The following is an 18442-nucleotide window of genomic DNA, read 5'->3' as shown; positions in this document are numbered from 1 at the left end:
CTGGCGAAGTGCGCTTTCCCCTTTGAGCTTTACAATTATTCAATAATATCTCACCATCAACAAGGCCTTCCTGCTTTGACTCCAGCGGAAGAGAGAAGGACCCCGATGTTCCAACAACCCGGCCTTATATACCCGTAATAAATAACCTAGCTAATAAGGTCGTACTCCCGTTCAACTTCACAGGTGTGCTACGCATGACTACATTTCTATAGGACTGTCACGTGCACGTGATCGGTCACTGAAAGTCGAACTTATACCCCTTGACAATAATACAATACAATAGGAATTAACGAATACAGGTAACGCTTGTAACAAACTAAGGAGCACTTGCTTTACATAATATACCGAAATCACGTTAATAAATATCAATTGATAATAAGTTATTTTGCAGTTACATTAAATCACAAAACATTACATATGGAACTCACTTCCAGAAAACAAAAAATCCAATCCGTCAATTACTAACCTCAAAAAATTTCTAAACTCCGACACTCTCTCTACTCGCTCTGTCCCAAAACACTATTACTACTGCAGAAGCAGACATGGCCAAATACATCATGCTCGACTGAGAATGAACTGTAGCTCAATGATTGCTCACTTATTTACTCGAAACTTAGCTGATAGTCTAATGTGTTAATGTGTTCATGTATTCTGTCTACCGAAACCACTGAACATTTCCTCCTCCAATGTGCTAATTACCAGCAGCTTAGATTTCAATGTTTTAGTCGCCTTCCTCTAAATTATAGTGCTAACCTTTTACTCCATGGTAGTCCAGAATTATCTGTTCAGTCCAATGAACTTATCTTTGATTGTGTTCAAAACTTTATCATACAGACAAAACGTTTCTGAAGAAACTTGCATTTATTGCTTTCTTGTATCAGTGACTAATTGTTTTTCTTTCTTCTTGTTTTCCTTTTTTCACTATATACAGTAAATATTTATATGAACAAATGTACAGTTCCAATACTTATATCAAATATAGTATGTATCTTGAACTCGGATTGTAAACAACTTGCGTTTGTTCCTTGTTCCTTTTTACAGTTTTAATGCCCAATGCAATGCCACTTAGTAATCACCATCCCAACCCCTGCAGCCTTTCTCTTTCTTTTCCCTGCAGATTTTATATATATATTCAATATAGTCAATATGGGTCCATAGCTTATATCTACATTAGGAGACGGATTAATATAAGTACTATGTACTTGTTTCTGTATCCTGTAATAAGTATCATTTATATGTACAACTGCTATTATCTCAATAAAATAAAGTTTAAACCAAACCAAGTTGGAGTTCAAGTAATGTAGAAAAATGTTTTGGTCGGTCTATTTGAAAAGAGCAAAAAGCTTTATAAAGCGTCTTCAGAAAACATATACAAAATTTCCTGTTGGTATTTGAACAAAAAAAAAGTTATGTTAAACAGGCGAACAAGAGAAACGAGGATCACTGACTTTTTTTCGAAATCAGAAAGTCTTAGGCTATTTCCGTAATTCTGAAGGACTCTAGAACACTTTTCATTATTATTCAGTGCATTCGATTACAGCTTGTGAACAGTACGTCGGACGTCCAATCAAATGTGCGTTTACATACAGTTTGGTTTAACCGGAAGTTATCATTAAACACACCGAACGCAAGCGAAAACCGGTCAGAAATTTGAGAAAATTGTCTCAAATATCGGGACAAAATGTTGATAAAAGTGAAGGTAGTTACATATACAATAGGCATATATTATTGAATGATTTTATAAAAAAATTATGATGATTTGAATCTTCTTAATGAGAGTGATAATATTTCATTGTATTTTTCAGACCCTTACTGGAAAAGAGGTGAGTTGTCAGTCATATCTTAAATTAACTTAATAGATATATTTACTACAGTTGATTCTGTATGAACCTCAAATTTCATGAAATATTAATACAAAGACATTTGCGCTGACAACTACACTCGCACGTTGTCATTGTTTGTATTCGCAAAATTAAACGGGCCCAAGGGAGAGGAGGAGGATTGCTTGTATCAATTTATAACTTCCTCTCTTCTCTGTGATTTCATAAGTTAAGTTTATTTCTGGTGCAGGACTCCATAACAAAAACTTGATACATGTATGACATATAAATATAGCATTCAGAATTAAAATTACAGTTCTGTTCTCGATATAATAAATTATGTGGTTATTTGAGCTTTGTAGTTATAGAATAGTTCTTGATTTTTCCAGTGATTGTCTAAGGCGTTTTTGAAAGTATATACACTAGTAATAATACTATTATTTCTGGTAGACTGTTCCATATTTCAACTGTTCTCCCCTTACCCTCCGGAAGGCCATTATTGGAAGTTTAATTTTTTTCAATCTCTCCTTATAGTCCAAATCCTTCATGTCTGGAAGACACTTTGTTGCTCTGTGCTGGACTCCCTCTATCATATCTACATGTTTACATAGGTATGGAGACCACACTGGACTAGCATAATCCAGCTGAGACCACACAAGACATTTATACAGAGGTGCAAATTATTTTAGGTCCATAAATTGAGAAATGTTCTTAAGAGAGAGAACATAGAATTTGCTTTTTTTCAACCTTCTTTCATATATGTTTATCAAATGAAAAATCAGAGTCAATGGTCACCCCAATATCTTTTTCATTGGTTGTTGTTTGGAGGTTTCTTCCTTTGAGATTGTATGCAGCATCAAGGTGATATAGATGTTTTGACTTTTCTTTCCAATTCTCATGTTTACATTTGTCCGGATGCATTCTAAGTAACCATGTATCACTCCAGTTACACATAGCATCCAGGTCTTCCTGCAGTGCAGTGCAGTGGTTTTTATTCTCTATTATTTTAAATATCTTTGTGATGTCTGCAAAGAGGTACATATCGGATTTGACAATATCTTGCAGATCATTTATGAATATTACAAATATTATTGGTCCTAGGACTGATCCTTATGGGATACCTGAAGTTACATTGCCCCATTCAGAGTCTTCCCCATTCATTGGTACTTTATGGCTTCTGTTTGTTAGGAATGATGATATCCAGGAGATTAATTGTTTTGAGAAGTTATACAACTTGAGTTTGCTGATTAATCTTTTATATGGGACAGTATATATAAAAAGCCCATTACATTGGTTGTAGCAAGTACTGACTTTTACATACTATCTGATTACCACCACAGTAAACATAAGTGATTTTAAGATAGAGAAAACTACACATGAGTGTCATGTATCACACTTTAGAGCAGCATCTTCAACGTATCTTTAAGTGCGACATGGATGATGTATGGTCAATTGTAGAAATATGTTGAGTGCCAATGGGCCGATGAAAGGTTATTCAGGTGTATAAAAATAAAGTTTTGAATTTCTGGATTTATTCATAACCCTTTAGAAAAAAGATATTTCATCTTCATTTTGAAATAAATTTGAATGTCATCGCCAAATAAATGACATCATTGTGTTGCATTGAACATCATCATAGGAGAATGCTGTGTTTTTAAACATGGCAATGAATATTCCTGACCAGACAGCATATTAAGTTGCTTTCTTCAATCTAATATTCAATGTGATTTTGATTTGGAAAATAGTTAGACAAATGGGTAATGTCTACCATACACTTTTTCATAACATCATGATCAACATAAACATCGTAGCTATAGAATAGACAATTACACTTTCATTTTTAATGGCATGCAGATTGAGATCTGATTGCATTAGATAGAAAATTATTTTTGTACTTTCCAAAATTGGCATGCATGTTTAAATGATGCTGTAGCCTACTTATCTCGTTTTACTAACAGAAACACAAAGAACAAAGGAACTTTTGACTCATCCGTTTACTGAACAGTACAGTATATTTCTGGCTGGGAGACTTTGAGCCGTATATTGTGTTCAGTGCCAGAGCCAAATGTTGTCTTACTTCGTCATTTGTGTGCATGTTTTTTTCTCTTCTGTATTTTATGTTCACCTTAAACCTTTGCTGGAATTTGCAAAGAGGATGTTCTCCAAGGACAAATGGGAGAACTACATTGTTGCAATATCTCCAAAACAAAAAATTGTAGCGGAGTTATAGTTTATATGATTTGTTTCCTAGGGAAAGTACCTCAGTCTGCTCCACCACGACAAAGTCAGAGAACAGGTGTAGTCTTGGATCTTTTACAACTCTCTTATTTATTGGACAAAGGATATCATGTTGTCTGTGACAGTGTCTTTCCTGTTGTGTAGATCTTGCAAATAAATTATCAGAAACAGCTCTATATATTACAGTCTAACAGGAAAATACCAGCAGCTCACCAGGATTCCTGATTTGCCTGAGTGAAAGTTTTTTTTATGAGAAATAGGGAGATTTTAACTGCCACCTACAAGAATGAAAGGAATATGATAAAAGCTGTCTGACTCCTCCCAACTTGGTCTGTTGCTGATTTGAGAAAAAGCTTACCTTTTATCATGAAATTCTGTAACAAACAAATGGATGGAGTAGATAAAGCCGACACACTGCCAAGTTGTTTTAAGTAATATCATCAAGTCTTTAAAAGGTTTGTAAATAGCAATTCACCAGTGATTAATCTACATGCGAGTTCTGAGTCCTTTACTTGTAGAGTTTTGATGGGACTCAAATAATTTCTGGAAATACTTAAATCTTACATTGCTGGAACCATTGGTTTTAGCAATGAAGTTGAAAAGGACCCATGAAAGTAAATCATATATTGATCACTGATTCATATTACCAGGTCTGTGTGTTGCTAATCACTTATGAACAATATATATAACCACATTCCTAAAAGACTTGAAATATAGCAGTATTTTGCAAAGTTTTTTTTATTGCTAGTGTTAATTCATTTCTACCAAATCGGGGAAATATGAGGAAGAAGTAAGACTTGCACTTGCTCAGATCCTCAAACAAGGTCCGTAACTGGTGTAGAACAAGGTGTTCATGTTTGCAAAGCTGGGCTCCAGTACTGAATATGTATCACTGTCAAGATTGACAAATTCCTCTCCATTAAGCTTCTGGTCTTTATGTGAAGAAATATATGACAGTGTCAGCTGATCAACAAATAAATCTGATGCATATCACATCACCAATGAGAGGTGATGTGTTTGAGAGATGGCAGGGGTATGCAGGCTGAAAGTTGAATATGCCTTGTCTGCATTTTAGAGAGAAAGTACATACATGTTTATGTAGAATTAAATTAAATGATATTTTATCTATTTTACTTTATAAATGATAGAACTAGACAAATGAGATTACAAGTAAATACTTTGTTGGATATGTTTGAAATGTAGTGTGGCACTGAAAAGGTTAAACTGTATATCTTTAAATACTTATTGAAGTTATCATAATCAAAATATACATTGTTAATATGATTATAATGCACTTATCTACAAAAATATGGTGATTTTATTGTAATGAAAAACTTGGAAGACATACATGTATTTACATTTTACACAAATAGCATGGGGTATCAAGATAAAACACTCAGAGAAGTTAACAACACCAATAAGAATGTTGTTAATATGATCATAACATATCTTTGTGCAAAGTTTCAGCATGATCTGAATAAATTTGGACTGCTAGTTTTATTCAGTGTAACAAAATGATAAATAAAACCCCAAGTCTTTAAGTACTAGTTAAGTATGTGAATAATACACATATTTATGAGCACACAGACTGATTTCTTACAACAAATCTAGATTAGGGTTTCTAGATTTGTTGTGCACAAAGAAATTAAAAATCTTGCAACATACTCTGAAGGTTTAGTTCAGATAATGACTGTAACCTAGGGAGATGTTAAGGGTTTTTGAAAAAGGGAAACTATAGCATTTGTTGGAAAATGTGAGGGGTTGAATGGCAGTGTCCATGACCAGACTCCCTTTTTGGATCATGTTATATTTAAGGTTGGAGGGGGCAGTGCCCAGGATCAGACTCCCATTTTTCATCATGTTGTTATATTTACGTTTGGAGGGGGCAGTGCCCAGGACAATACTCCCATTTTGGATCATGTTATAATTAAGGTTGGAGGGGGCATTGTGCAGGACCAGACTCCCTTTTTGGATCATATTATATTTACGGTTGGAGGGGGCAGTGTCCAGGACCAGACTCCCTTTTTGGATCATATTATATTTACGGTTGGAGGGGGCAGTGTCCAGGACCAGACTCCCTTTTTGGATCATATTATATTTAATGTTGGAGGGGGCAGTGTGCAGGACACGACTCCCTTTTTGGATCATGTTGTTATATTTAAGGTGGCAGGGGGCAGTGTCCAGGACCAGACTCCCTTTTTGGATCATATTATATTTACGGTTGGAGGGGGCAGTGTCCAGGACCAGACTCCCTTTTTGGATCATATTATATTTAATGTTGGAGGGGGCAGTGTGCAGGACCAGACTCCCTTTTTGGATCATGTTTTATTTAAGGTGGCAGGAGGCAGTGTCCAGAGCCAGACTCCCTTTTTGGATCATGTTATATTTACGGTTGGAGGTGGCAGTGCCCAGGACCAGATTCCCTTTTTGGATCATGTTATATTTACGGTTTGAGAGGGCAGTGTGCAGGGCCAGACTCCCTTTTTGGATCATGTTATATTAACGGTTGGAGGGGGCAGTGTGCAGGGCCAGACTCCCTTTTTTGGATCATGTTATATTTAATGTTGGAGGGGGCAGTGTCCAGGACTAGACTCCCTTTTTGGATCATGTTATATTTACGGTTGGAGGAGGCAGTGCCCAGGACCAGACTCCCATTTTGGATCATGTTGTTATATTTAAGGTTGGAGGGGGCAGTGTCCAGGACCAGACTCCCTTTTTGGATCATGTTATATTTACGGTTTGAGAGGGCAGTGTCCAGGACCAGACTCCCTTTTTGGATCATGTTATATTTAATGTTGGAGGGGGCAGTGTGCAGGACCAGACTCCCTTTTTGGATCATGCTGTTATATTTAAGGTGGCAGGGGTCAGTGTCCAGGACCAGACTCTCTTTTTTGGATCATGTTATATTTACGGTTGGAGGGGGCAGTGTCAAGGACCAGACTCCCTTTTTGGATCTTGTTTTATTTAAGGTTGGAGGGGGCAGTGTCCAGAGCCAGACTCCCTTTTTGGATCATGTTATATTTACGGTTGGAGAGGGCAGTGTGCAGGGCCAGACTCCCTTTTTGGGATCATGTTATATTTAATGTTGGAGGGGGCAGTGTCCAGGACCAGACTCCCTTTTTGGATCATGTTATAATTAAGGTTGGAGGGGGCAGTGTGCAGGACCAGATTCCCTTTTTAGATCATGTTATATTTACGGTTTGAGAGGGCCAGACTCCCTTTTTGGATCATGTTATATTTACGGTTGGAGGGGGCAGTGCCCAGGACCAGACTCCCTTTTTGGATCATGTTATATTTATGGTTGGAGGGGGCAGTGCCCAGGACCAGACTCCCTTTTTGGATCATGTTATATTTATGGTTGGAGGGGGCAGTGCCCAGGATCAGACTCCCTTTTTGGATCATGTTATATTGACAGTTGGAGGGGGCAGTGTCCAGGACCAGACTCCCTTTTTGGATCATGTTATATTTAAGGTTGGAGGGGGCAGTGTCCAGGACCAGACTCCCTTTTTGGATCATGTTATATTTACGGTTGGAGGGGGCAGTGTCCAGGACCAGACTCCCTTTTTGGATCATGTTATGTTTACGGTTGGAGGAGGCAGTGCCCAGGACCAGACTCCCATTTTGGATCATGTTGTTATATTTAAGGTTGGAGGGGGCAGTGTCAAGGACCAGACTCCCTTTTTGGATCATGTTATATTTAAGGTTGGAGGGGGCAGTATCCAGGACCAGACTCCCTTTTTGGATGATATTATATTGACGGTTTGAGGGGGCAGTGTCCAGGACCAGACTTCCTTTTTGGATCATGTTATATTTATGGTTGGAGGGGGCAGTGTCCAGGACCAGACTCCCATTTTGGATCATGTTGTTATATTTAAGGTGGCAGGGGGCAGTGTCCAGGACCAGACTCTCTTTTTTGGATCATGCTATATTTAAGGTTGGAGGGGGCAGTACCCAGGATCAGACTCCCTTTTTGGATCATGTTTTATTTAAGGTGGCAGGAGGCAGTGTCCAGAGCCAGACTCCCTTTTTGGATCATGTTATATTTACGGTTGGAGGTGGCAGTGTCAAGGACCAGACTCCCTTTTTGGATCATGTTATATTTACGGTTGGAGGTGGCAGTGCCCAGGACCAGATTCCCTTTTTGGATCATGTTATATTTACGGTTGGAGGTGGCAGTGCCCAGGACCAGACTCCCTTTTTGGATCATGTTATGTTTACGGTTGGAGGAGGCAGTGCCCAGGACCAGACTCCCATTTTGGATCATGTTGTTATATTTAAGGTTGGAGGGGGCAGTGTCCAGGACCAGACTCCCTTTTTGGATCATGTTATATTTACGGTTTGAGAGGGCAGTGTCCAGGACCAGACTCCCTTTTTGGATCATGTTATATTTAATGTTGGAGGGGGCAGTGTGCAGGACCAGACTCCCTTTTTGGATCATGCTGTTATAATTAGGGTGGCAGGGGTCAGTGTCCAGGACCAGACTCTCTTTTTTGGATCATGTTATATTTACGGTTGGAGGGGGCAGTGTCAAGGACCAGACTCCCTTTTTGGATCTTGTTTTATTTAAGGTTGGAGGGGGCAGTGTCCAGGACCAGACTCCCTTTTTGGATCATGTTATATTAACGGTTTGAGAGGGCAGTGTCCAGGACAAGACTCCCATTTTGGATCATGTTATAATTAAGGTTGGAGGGGGCAGTGTGCAGGACCAGATTCCCTTTTTAGATCATGTTATATTTACGGTTTGAGAGGGCAGTGTGCAGGGCCAGACTCCCTTTTTGGATCATGTTATATTTACGGTTGGAGGGGGCAGTGCCCAGGACCAGACTCCCTTTTTGGATCATGTTATATTTATGGTTGGAGGGGGCAGTGCCCAGGACCAGACTCCCTTTTTGGATCATGTTATATTTACGGTTTGAGAGGGCAGTGTCCAGGACCAGACTCCCTTTTTGGATCATGTTATAGTTAATGTTGGAGGGGCAGTGTGCAGGACCAGACTCCCTTTTTGGATCATGGTGTTATATTTAAGGTGGCAGGGGTCAGTGTCCAGGACCAGACTCTCTTTTTTGGATCATGTTATATTTACGGTTGGAGGGGGCAGTGTCAAGGACCAGACTCCCTTTTTGGATCTTGTTTTATTTAAGGTTGGAGGGGGCAGTGTCCAGGACCAGACTCCCTTTTTGGATCATGTTATATTTACGGTTTGAGAGGGCAGTTTGCAGGGCCAGACTCCCTTTTTTGGATCATGTTATATTTAATGTTGGAGGGGGCAGTGTCCAGGACCAGACTCCCTTTTTGGATTATGATATATTTAAGGTTGGAGGGGGCAGTGTCCAGGACAAGACTCCCATTTTTGATCATGTTATAATTAAGGTTGGAGGGGGCAGTGTGCAGGACCAGATTCCCTTTTTAGATCATGTTATATTTACGGTTTGAGAGGGCAGTGTGCAGGGCCAGACTCCCTTTTTGGATCATGTTATATTTACGGTTGGAGGGGGCAGTGCCCAGGACCAGACTCCCTTTTTGGATCATGTTATTTTTATGGTTGGAGGGGGTAGTGCCCAGGACCAGACTCCCTTTTTGGATCATGTTATATTGACGGTTGGAGGGGGCAGTGTTCAGGACCAGATTCCCTTTTTGGATCACATTATATTTAAGGTTGGAGGGGGCAGTGTCCAGGACCAGACTCCCTTTTTGGATCATGTTATATTTACGGTTGGAGGGGGCAGTGCCCAGGACCAGACTCCCTTTTTGGATCATATTATATTTACGGTTTGAGGGGGCAGTGTCCAGGACCAGACTTCCTTTTTGGATCATGTTATATTTAATGTTGGAGGGGGCAGTGTCCAGGACAAGACTCCCATTTTGGATCATGTTATATTTAAGGTGGCAGGGGGCAGTGCCCAGGATCAGACTCCCTTTTTGGATCATGTTTTATTTAAGGTGGCAGGAGGCAGTGTCCAGAGCCAGACTCCCTTTTTGGATCATGTTATATTTACGGTTGGAGGTGGCAGTGCCCAGGACCAGATTCCCTTTTTGGATCATGTTATATTTACGGTTTGAGAGGGCAGTGTGCAGGGCCAGACTCCCTTTTTGGATCATGTTATGTTTACGGTTGGAGGAGGCAGTGCCCAGGACCAGACTCCCATTTTGGATCATGTTGTTATATTTAAGGTTGGAGGGGGCAGTGTCCAGGACCAGACTCCCTTTTTGGATCATGTTATATTTACGGTTTGAGAGGGCAGTGTCCAGGACCAGACTCCCTTTTTGGATCATGTTATATTTAATGTTGGAGGGGGCAGTGTGCAGGACCAGACTCCCTTTTTGGATCATGCTGTTATAATTAGGGTGGCAGGGGTCAGTGTCCAGGACCAGACTCTCTTTTTTGGATCATGTTATATTTACGGTTGGAGGGGGCAGTGTCAAGGACCAGACTCCCTTTTTGGATCTTGTTTTATTTAAGGTTGGAGGGGGCAGTGTCCAGGACCAGACTCCCTTTTTGGATCATGTTATATTAACGGTTTGAGAGGGCAGTGTGCAGGGCCAGACTCCCTTTTTTGGATCATGTTATATTTAATGTTGGAGGGGGCAGTGTCCAGGACCAGACTCCCTTTTTGGATCATGTTATATTTAAGGTTGGAGGGGGCAGTGTCCAGGACAAGACTCCCATTTTGGATCATGTTATAATTAAGGTTGGAGGGGGCAGTGTGCAGGACCAGATTCCCTTTTTAGATCATGTTATATTTACGGTTTGAGAGGGCAGTGTGCAGGGCCAGACTCCCTTTTTGGATCATGTTATATTTACGGTTGGAGGGGGCAGTGCCCAGGACCAGACTCCCTTTTTGGATCATGTTATATTTATGGTTGGGGGGGGGGCAGTGCCCAGGACCAGACTCCCTTTTTGGATCATGTTATATTGACGGTTGGAGGGGGCATTGTCCAGGACCAGATTCCCTTTTTGGATCACATTATATTTAAGGTTGGATGGGGCAGTGTCCAGGACCAGACTCCCTTTTTGGATCATGTTATATTTACGGTTGGAGGGGGCAGTGCCCAGGACCAGACTCCCTTTTTGGATCATGTTATATTGATGGTTGGAGGGGGCAGTGCCCAGGACCAGACTCCCTTTTTGGATCATGTTATATTGACGGTTGGAGGGGGCAGTGTCCAGGACCAGACTCCCTTTTTGGATCACGTTATATTTAATGTTGGAGGGGGCAGTGTCCAGGACCAGACTCCCTTTTTGGATCATGTTATATTGACAGTTGGAGGGGGCAGTGTCCAGGACCAGACTCCCTTTTTGGATCATGTTATATTTACGGTTGGAGGAAGCAATGCCCAGGACCAGACTCCCATTTTGGATCATATTGTTATATTTAAGGTTGGAGGGGGCAGTGTCCATGACCAGACTCCCTTTTTGGATCATGTTATATTTACGGTTGGAGGGGGCAGTGTCCAGGACCAGACTCCCTTTTTGGATCATGTTATATTTACGGTTTGAGGGGGCAGTGTCCAGGACCAGACTCCCTTTTTGGATCATGTTATATTTATGGTTGGAGGGGGCAGTGTCCAGGACCAGACTCCCTTTTTGGATCATGTTATATTTAATGTTGGAGGGGGCAGTGTCCAGGTCAAGACTCCCATTTTGGATCATGTTATATTTAAGGTGGCAGGGGGCAGTGTCCAGGACCAGACTCTCTTTTTTGGATCATGTTATATTTAAGGTTGGAGGGGGCAGTGCCCAGGATCAGACTCCCTTTTTGGATCATGTTTTATTTAAGGTGGCAGGAGGCAGTGTCCAGAGCCAGACTCCCTTTTTGGATCATGTTATATTTACGGTTGGAGGTGGCAGTGCCCAGGACCAGATTCCCTTTTTGGATCATGTTATATTTACGGTTTGAGAGGGCAGTGTGCAGGGCCAGACTCCCTTTTTGGATCATGTTATATTAACGGTTGGAGGGGGCAGTGCCCAGGACCAGACTCCCTTTTTGGATCATGTTATATTGACGGTTGGAGGGGGCAGTGTCCAGGACCAGACTCCCATTTTGGATCATGTTATAATTAAAGTGTACCCTGAGAGTAATTTTATATTTAGATATAATGTTAAGAATGCCGTAAAAATAATAATAATGAAAACCCCATCAAAATCCGTCGCCCCAGTGGTGAGTTACTAAAGCTCAAAGTTGTCGATTTTAACCTGTCCGCCCAGACCTAATCAGCCGAATCGTCATTTCCGCGGAATCGAGGCTCTTCTACTCATGACGTCATAAGTTCAACAGAAATGGCAGTCATCATGACTGACACTGACAACGACACCGCAACTGAGAGCGATTTGAGCATGAGTTTTGAGGAGTCTGATTATGGTGTGAATGATATGTCTGAAGACGGAATCCAGCCCTACCGATTTGAACTGGAATTACAAGACGATGTATCCAGTGAGGAGGAAAATGACCCTTCGAAAAGTGACGATCGCTTGGGCAACATAGATTGGCACGTACTTCACTGGGTCTCACCAGTAGTCGTGAAAGTAGTCGAACAGTGAATCGTCGTTTCAAAGAAACAAAATAAAATTGGGTGTGGTTTTGGACTAATTTTACTATCTTCAAATCTCGATCAACAATTTCTGACGTCGGGCAATCGCGTTTGTGCAAGACTATGCATACATTCACGAGGTGTCGTGAATTTTCTTACCGAAGAAGTTTTGTCCGAGGGGAATTTTTCTTTCCAGGGAATTTTCGTACCACTATGGATATATATATAGATAGGGTGTCAACAACCAATTATAACACCCTCCGCTGTGTTAATGATAAAAATTTGATGTTTTAGAAGTTTAAACAATTATTTGACTGGTTTTTACCCTAGCACTGGTACGGGTCTGTTGTTAGCCGACAGGCGTGTCGCCTCACAGGTGTCACAATTGTTTTTTCCAGCCACAGAGGTGCTAATTACCTAACCTGGCACAGGTGTGATTATGAGTTTAGATGACATCTCTACACTGTGAACTGTGTTTTCAAATCAAGATTGGTGATCTTATTGTTATTTTTACGATTGCAAAATTAATAACTAAACAACATCGTCTGCTGGAAGATCTAAAAACCAAATACACCTTATACAAACAACATACACACATAACCTATTCTATAAATTCTAATAATTCTATTCTATACTATATAATAGTAGTATGAAAATTCTTGGGGTGAAAATTCCCGTGACCCATTCACGACTAGGCCTTCTCCGAGTATTAGGCGTTCACGATTACGAAGGAATAATATTCCTATGACCGCCCAAGTCATAGGCTAGCCTATCAATTTAAAATGTTTAGTTGTAGAATTAATAACAAATATACTTTATTTAATCAACAATCAGTTTTATTTATCGACGTCATGCATCGACACCCCATCCGTGTTAGAGTTAGGACAACCATACACACCGCTTCCCTCCTCGATAGGAAGCCATTTTAGCGGATTTAACCGCTAATTCACTGACCCCTCGTTCACGCCATTAGATATTGCGAAGATGTGAAGTACTTTCACGTAAATAAACAAAGAAATTACCACGGAAAATCCCAAAATAGATCACAATCACATGTAGCACAGTAAAGACAATATGGCTGCATCAACAAAAGCGTTGAACTTATGACGTCACAGGTTTGGGTGCCCGAGAACGAGGTCAACGCCTCTCAGCCAAAGGTGTGTTTTTCAGAAAAGTCGCAATTTCTCAGTAACGTAACATTCCACGGCATTCGCGTTTTCGGCATAGTGTATTTTATGTGCAGAACTATTTTTCAAGGTCAATATAGCTGACCTCTCAGGGTACTCTTTAAGGTTGGAGGGGCAGTGTGCAGGACCAGACTCCCGTTTTGGATCATATTATATTTAATGTTGGAGGGGGCAGTGTGCAGGACCAGACTCCCTTTTTGGATAATGTTGTTATATTTAAGGTGGCAGGGGTCAGTGTCCAGGACCAGACTCTCTTTTTTGGATCATGTTATATTTAATGTTGGAGGGGGCAGTGCCCAGGACCAGACTCCCTTTTTGGATCATGTTATATTTACGGTTGGAGGGGGCAGTGTCAAGGACCAGACTCCCTTTTTGGATCATGTTATATTTAAGGTTGGAGGGGGCAGTGTCCAGAGCCAGACTCCCTTTTTGGATCATGTTATATTTACAGTTGGAGGTGGCAGTGCCCAGGACCAGACTCCCTTTTTGGATCATGTTATATTTACGGTTGGAGGGGGCAGTGTCCAGGACCAGACTCCCTTTTTGGATCATGTTATATTTATGGTTTGAGAGGGCAGTGTGCAGGGCCAGACTCTCTTTTTGGATCATGTTATATTTAAGGTTGGAGGGGGCAGTGTCCAGGACCAGACTCCCTTTTTGGATCACGTTATATTTACGGTTGGAGGAAGCAATGCCCAGGACCAGACTCCCATTTTGGATCATATTGTTACATTTAAGGTTGGAGGGGGCAGTGCCCAGGACCAGACTCTCTTTTTTGGATCATGTTATATTTAATGTTGGAGGGGGCAGTGCCCAGGACCAGACTCCCTTTTTGGATCATGTTATGTTTACGGTTGGAGGAAGCAATGCCCAGGACCAGACTCCCATTTTGGATCATATTGTTACATTTAAGGTTGGAGGGGGCAGTGCCCAGGACCAGACTCCCTTTTTGGATCATGTTATATTTACGGTTGGGTTGGAGGGGGCAGTGCCCAGGACCAGACTCCCTTTTTGGATCATGTTATATTTAAGGTTGGAGGGGGCAGTGTCCAGGACCAGACTCCCTTTTTGGATCATGTTATATTTAATGTTGGAGGGGGCAGTGTCCAGGACCAGACTCCCTTTTTGGATCACGTTATATTTACGGTTGGAGGAAGCAATGCCCAGGATCAGACTCCCATTTTGGATCATATTGTTACATTTATGGTTGGAGGGGGCAGTGTCCAGGACCAGACTCCCTTTTTGGATCATGTTGTTATATTTAAGGTTTAAGTGGAGGGGAGTGGAGGGGGTTGGGTGGGGTCCAAGGACAAAACCCTTCTTGGAATCCTGTTGTTATATCTAAGGTTTAAGTGGAGGGAGGCCAAGGACAGAACCCTTCCTGGGATCCTGTTGTTATATTCAAGGTTACAGAAGTAGGGGGCACACCAAGGCCCAGATTCCCTGTTTGAATCATATTTTATCTTAGGTTGGAATAATATTGTGATAACAACAAAGAAAACACCAACATGAAAAACTAGATCTGAACCCAAATTGAAAGAAACTAAGGCAAAGTATGAATAAAAAGAAAGATTTACACAGAGACCTGGAAAATACTAAGAGAATAAGGACAGGTGTTCTGGAAGGGTAAGCATCCTCTGCTTCATCAATGACAGCCTGCCACACATTTTTTGGTTAGTCTTTTTAAGCAATATTATGTGTGAACAAGATAATCATCAATGGAACCAACTGGTATACTAATGAGCATCAAATACCTCCAACTTTACACAAGGAAAAAAATGCCCAATGTGATCATGATGATGACCATAAAACTTCCAAATAATCATTAAGCTGCATCTCTTGAAACCATGGATGTTGAGACTATCTGTCAGTTGTTGAAATCTTAAAATAATGTGATAATATGAAAAATGCATCATACCTGTTTCAGATGTTTGATAAAATGGCAGAAATTTGAACCATCAAAGTGCAAAACAAACAAGGGTGTAGTAAGTGATTGGCAAACATTTCCATTTACTTGTTAATTTTTTATGTTAATACCATAGTAATAGCAAAAGGGTTTCAGAAGTCATTGCTGTTTCTCAACAACCATTGGGAGTATAACACATTTGTACTTAGCTGTAATTCCTATATTTGTTTTCTTTCAGATTGAAATAGATATAGAACCAACAGACAAGGTAAATTCATTTGTCCTCATATTGTATACCAGTAAAGTTGCCTTATAAGTATAAAAAAAACATTATTAAAGGGCTCGGTGAAGATACCAAGATTCTGAAATTATTTGGAGAAGTAAGAATTTGCATCAATTTATCAAAGTTAAAGACTTCATGTACAAGTTTTAATTGCAGAAAAAAAGACTTTATTGTTGTCAATGTATGTACATAAGTGAAATGATTGACAGGCACCCATCATTGAATTTTGACAGTGTTTGTTATCACTATTTCTTAGAAGTTTCTTGTTAAACATTTCTTAGATTTCATGTGTAGGATTCCTTTTTATTTATCAAAAAAGAAGGGAAAAGTACTTGTGTAGAAAATATCAGTTTTGTACAGAAACCAATAAAGATGGTTCAATGATGGATGCCAAGATACCTTTGGGATCTCGTTTTATTTGTTTGAGTTTAAATTTTTCAATTTGATAGGTTGAGAGAATAAAGGAGAGAGTAGAAGAAAAAGAAGGTATTCCACCTCCACAACAAAGGTTAATTTTTAGTGGAAAGCAGATGTAAGTAGAAGACATATTTTTGATGACAAAAGATTTTATATCTTACATTATCACAATTATTTGGAAAATCCTAGAATAAGCTTGATGTGTGATATCTGATAAAATCTATTTTATCTCATAATATCCTGCAAGATATAATTTTCCTTTTTGTAAATGTAAAATTACGATTGTGTTCATGCAGTGTAATAGAATGTCCCTCAAAAATTATGGTAACTGTAAAGATATTTCATGCGCTTGTCTCATTCCCTGTAAAACTTTTGTAATTTGATCAACAATGCTGCCCAACTCCTGCTTTTAAGCTCAGGCATGAAATATTCCAAACTCTCATTCCCATTATTGACTATTCAACTAAATTTTGGTTAAGTGATATCTTCAAATATATCAAGCATTATATTTGTTTTTCAGGAATGACGAGAAGACAGCGGCTGACTACAAAGTTACGGGGGGATCAGTACTGCATTTAGTTTTAGCTTTAAGAGGAGGCAAATGATGTCAAAAAACCAAAATATTTCAAAATACTTTTCATTTATTCTCTGCAAATGTCTCCATCTCTTACAGATCAGCAGCGAGATTTCAGGAATATTTGACATCAGTTACTGTGTGAATATAAGCCTGCTATCTAGAAGTAAAGATGTTCTGCCATAGTCAGGAACATGTGCCTCGACAACTTACAATAAATGTATCCAATGAAATTGGGATGTGTTGTGAAGATGTCCATAGCATACTGGTTTGAATTTTGTAGGAGATGTTGTAGAAAAAAGTGAACATTTGTTTCCTAACTTGCACTGAAATATTTTTCCTTTTCCTGTATAAAAAGAAATATGTACCATTGCTTGCATGAATTTATGCATGTGAAGAAACAAAACAGATTTTATTTTTATTTTTGTCTTCGTGGAGTGTTTAAGCAATAGAAAATGGAAATATTTAAAATATTTAAACACATAATGAGTGAATTTACTTGAAAGAAATTGAAAAAAAATGGTCAATACAAATCTTGAAATTGAAATACTTATTATTATTTGAGGGGAAAAGTAAAGAAAAAAATGTTTTGTCCATTCCTTGAAAATCCTTGATAGTAGAAAAACAAACTTGGTCTGTCAATACAATAAACAATATGCTGTATGAAAAAAAAAAAAAAAAAAACAATATTTCTGAAACAATGTTGGACTCCAGCAAAATTACAATAACATTTGTTAACTATGTCTTCAACTCAGATTTAGCACACAAAATGCCACATTTTGTAGAACATATTTTTTTTTTTTTTTTCGTTGATAGTGTGTGTGGATATGAACACATCGAGATGGAAAAAGATAAATCACATTTGGTGCAAGGTATATACGTTGCTGTATAGAACATAATTGTGTTGTAAATCCACATGATTTTTGCTATTATTGATATAATAAATGTCATTATCCAATCATTGTTCATTCTTGTTATCTCTTGATTGATAATATAAGTGTTTTGAATTAATTCTAAAATTTATATTGAAGGTTTGAAATATCACTTCAAATTGAATATGACTGTAATCGACCAGAATAGAAAAGCATGAATTACTGATTTTGTATTTGACACTCAAAAATCTAAAGCTTGACATGGATGCCATTTTTTGTTGCCATCACTTTGAATTTAAATATTGAGTGCAATCTGCTTTGAAGAAATTCATGACTTCCATACATGATGACTATCTTCAAAAATTATACATAACAACAATCAAAATTGTTTTCAACACTAATTTCTCTCCTAAATCCCTATTTTGACGTACAGAAAAAACCTGATTTTATTATATAATTATACAGGGTGTGTGTACATGTTTGTATCTTCCTTTGGTTTATTGCCCCATGTCATTTTCAGGTAGGTTCTCCCTGTAGTATCTGGTGGCTTATTCACTCAACAACATACAGGAGGCCCATAATCCGTAGCAATTAAGGGAAAGTGTATTGCCTGGTA

The 18442-nt window shown here is 39.4% G+C and overlaps 1 protein-coding gene across 1 annotated transcript; it reads left to right on the top strand.

Moving 5' to 3' along the window:
- The first annotated feature begins 1611 nt into the window (after positions 1-1611).
- On the top strand, positions 1612-17915 carry LOC132563599 (NEDD8). Its single transcript, XM_060228340.1, has 5 exons — positions 1612-1699; positions 1806-1823; positions 15919-15948; positions 16413-16495; positions 16901-17915. The coding sequence occupies exons 1-5, from the start codon at positions 1682-1684 to the stop codon at positions 16983-16985; spliced, it is 234 nt and encodes a 77-aa protein (XP_060084323.1). The 5' UTR covers positions 1612-1681; the 3' UTR covers positions 16986-17915.
- The last annotated feature ends 527 nt before the right edge of the window (positions 17916-18442 follow it).

This window comes from Ylistrum balloti, unplaced genomic scaffold (assembly GCF_031769215.1).
Source record: "Ylistrum balloti isolate Yb309-2 unplaced genomic scaffold, AGI_CSIRO_Ybal_v1 Utg371784, whole genome shotgun sequence".
NCBI classification, from domain to species: Eukaryota; Metazoa; Mollusca; class Bivalvia; order Pectinida; family Pectinidae; genus Ylistrum; species Ylistrum balloti.
This window is presented reverse-complemented; position numbering and strand designations above follow the sequence as displayed.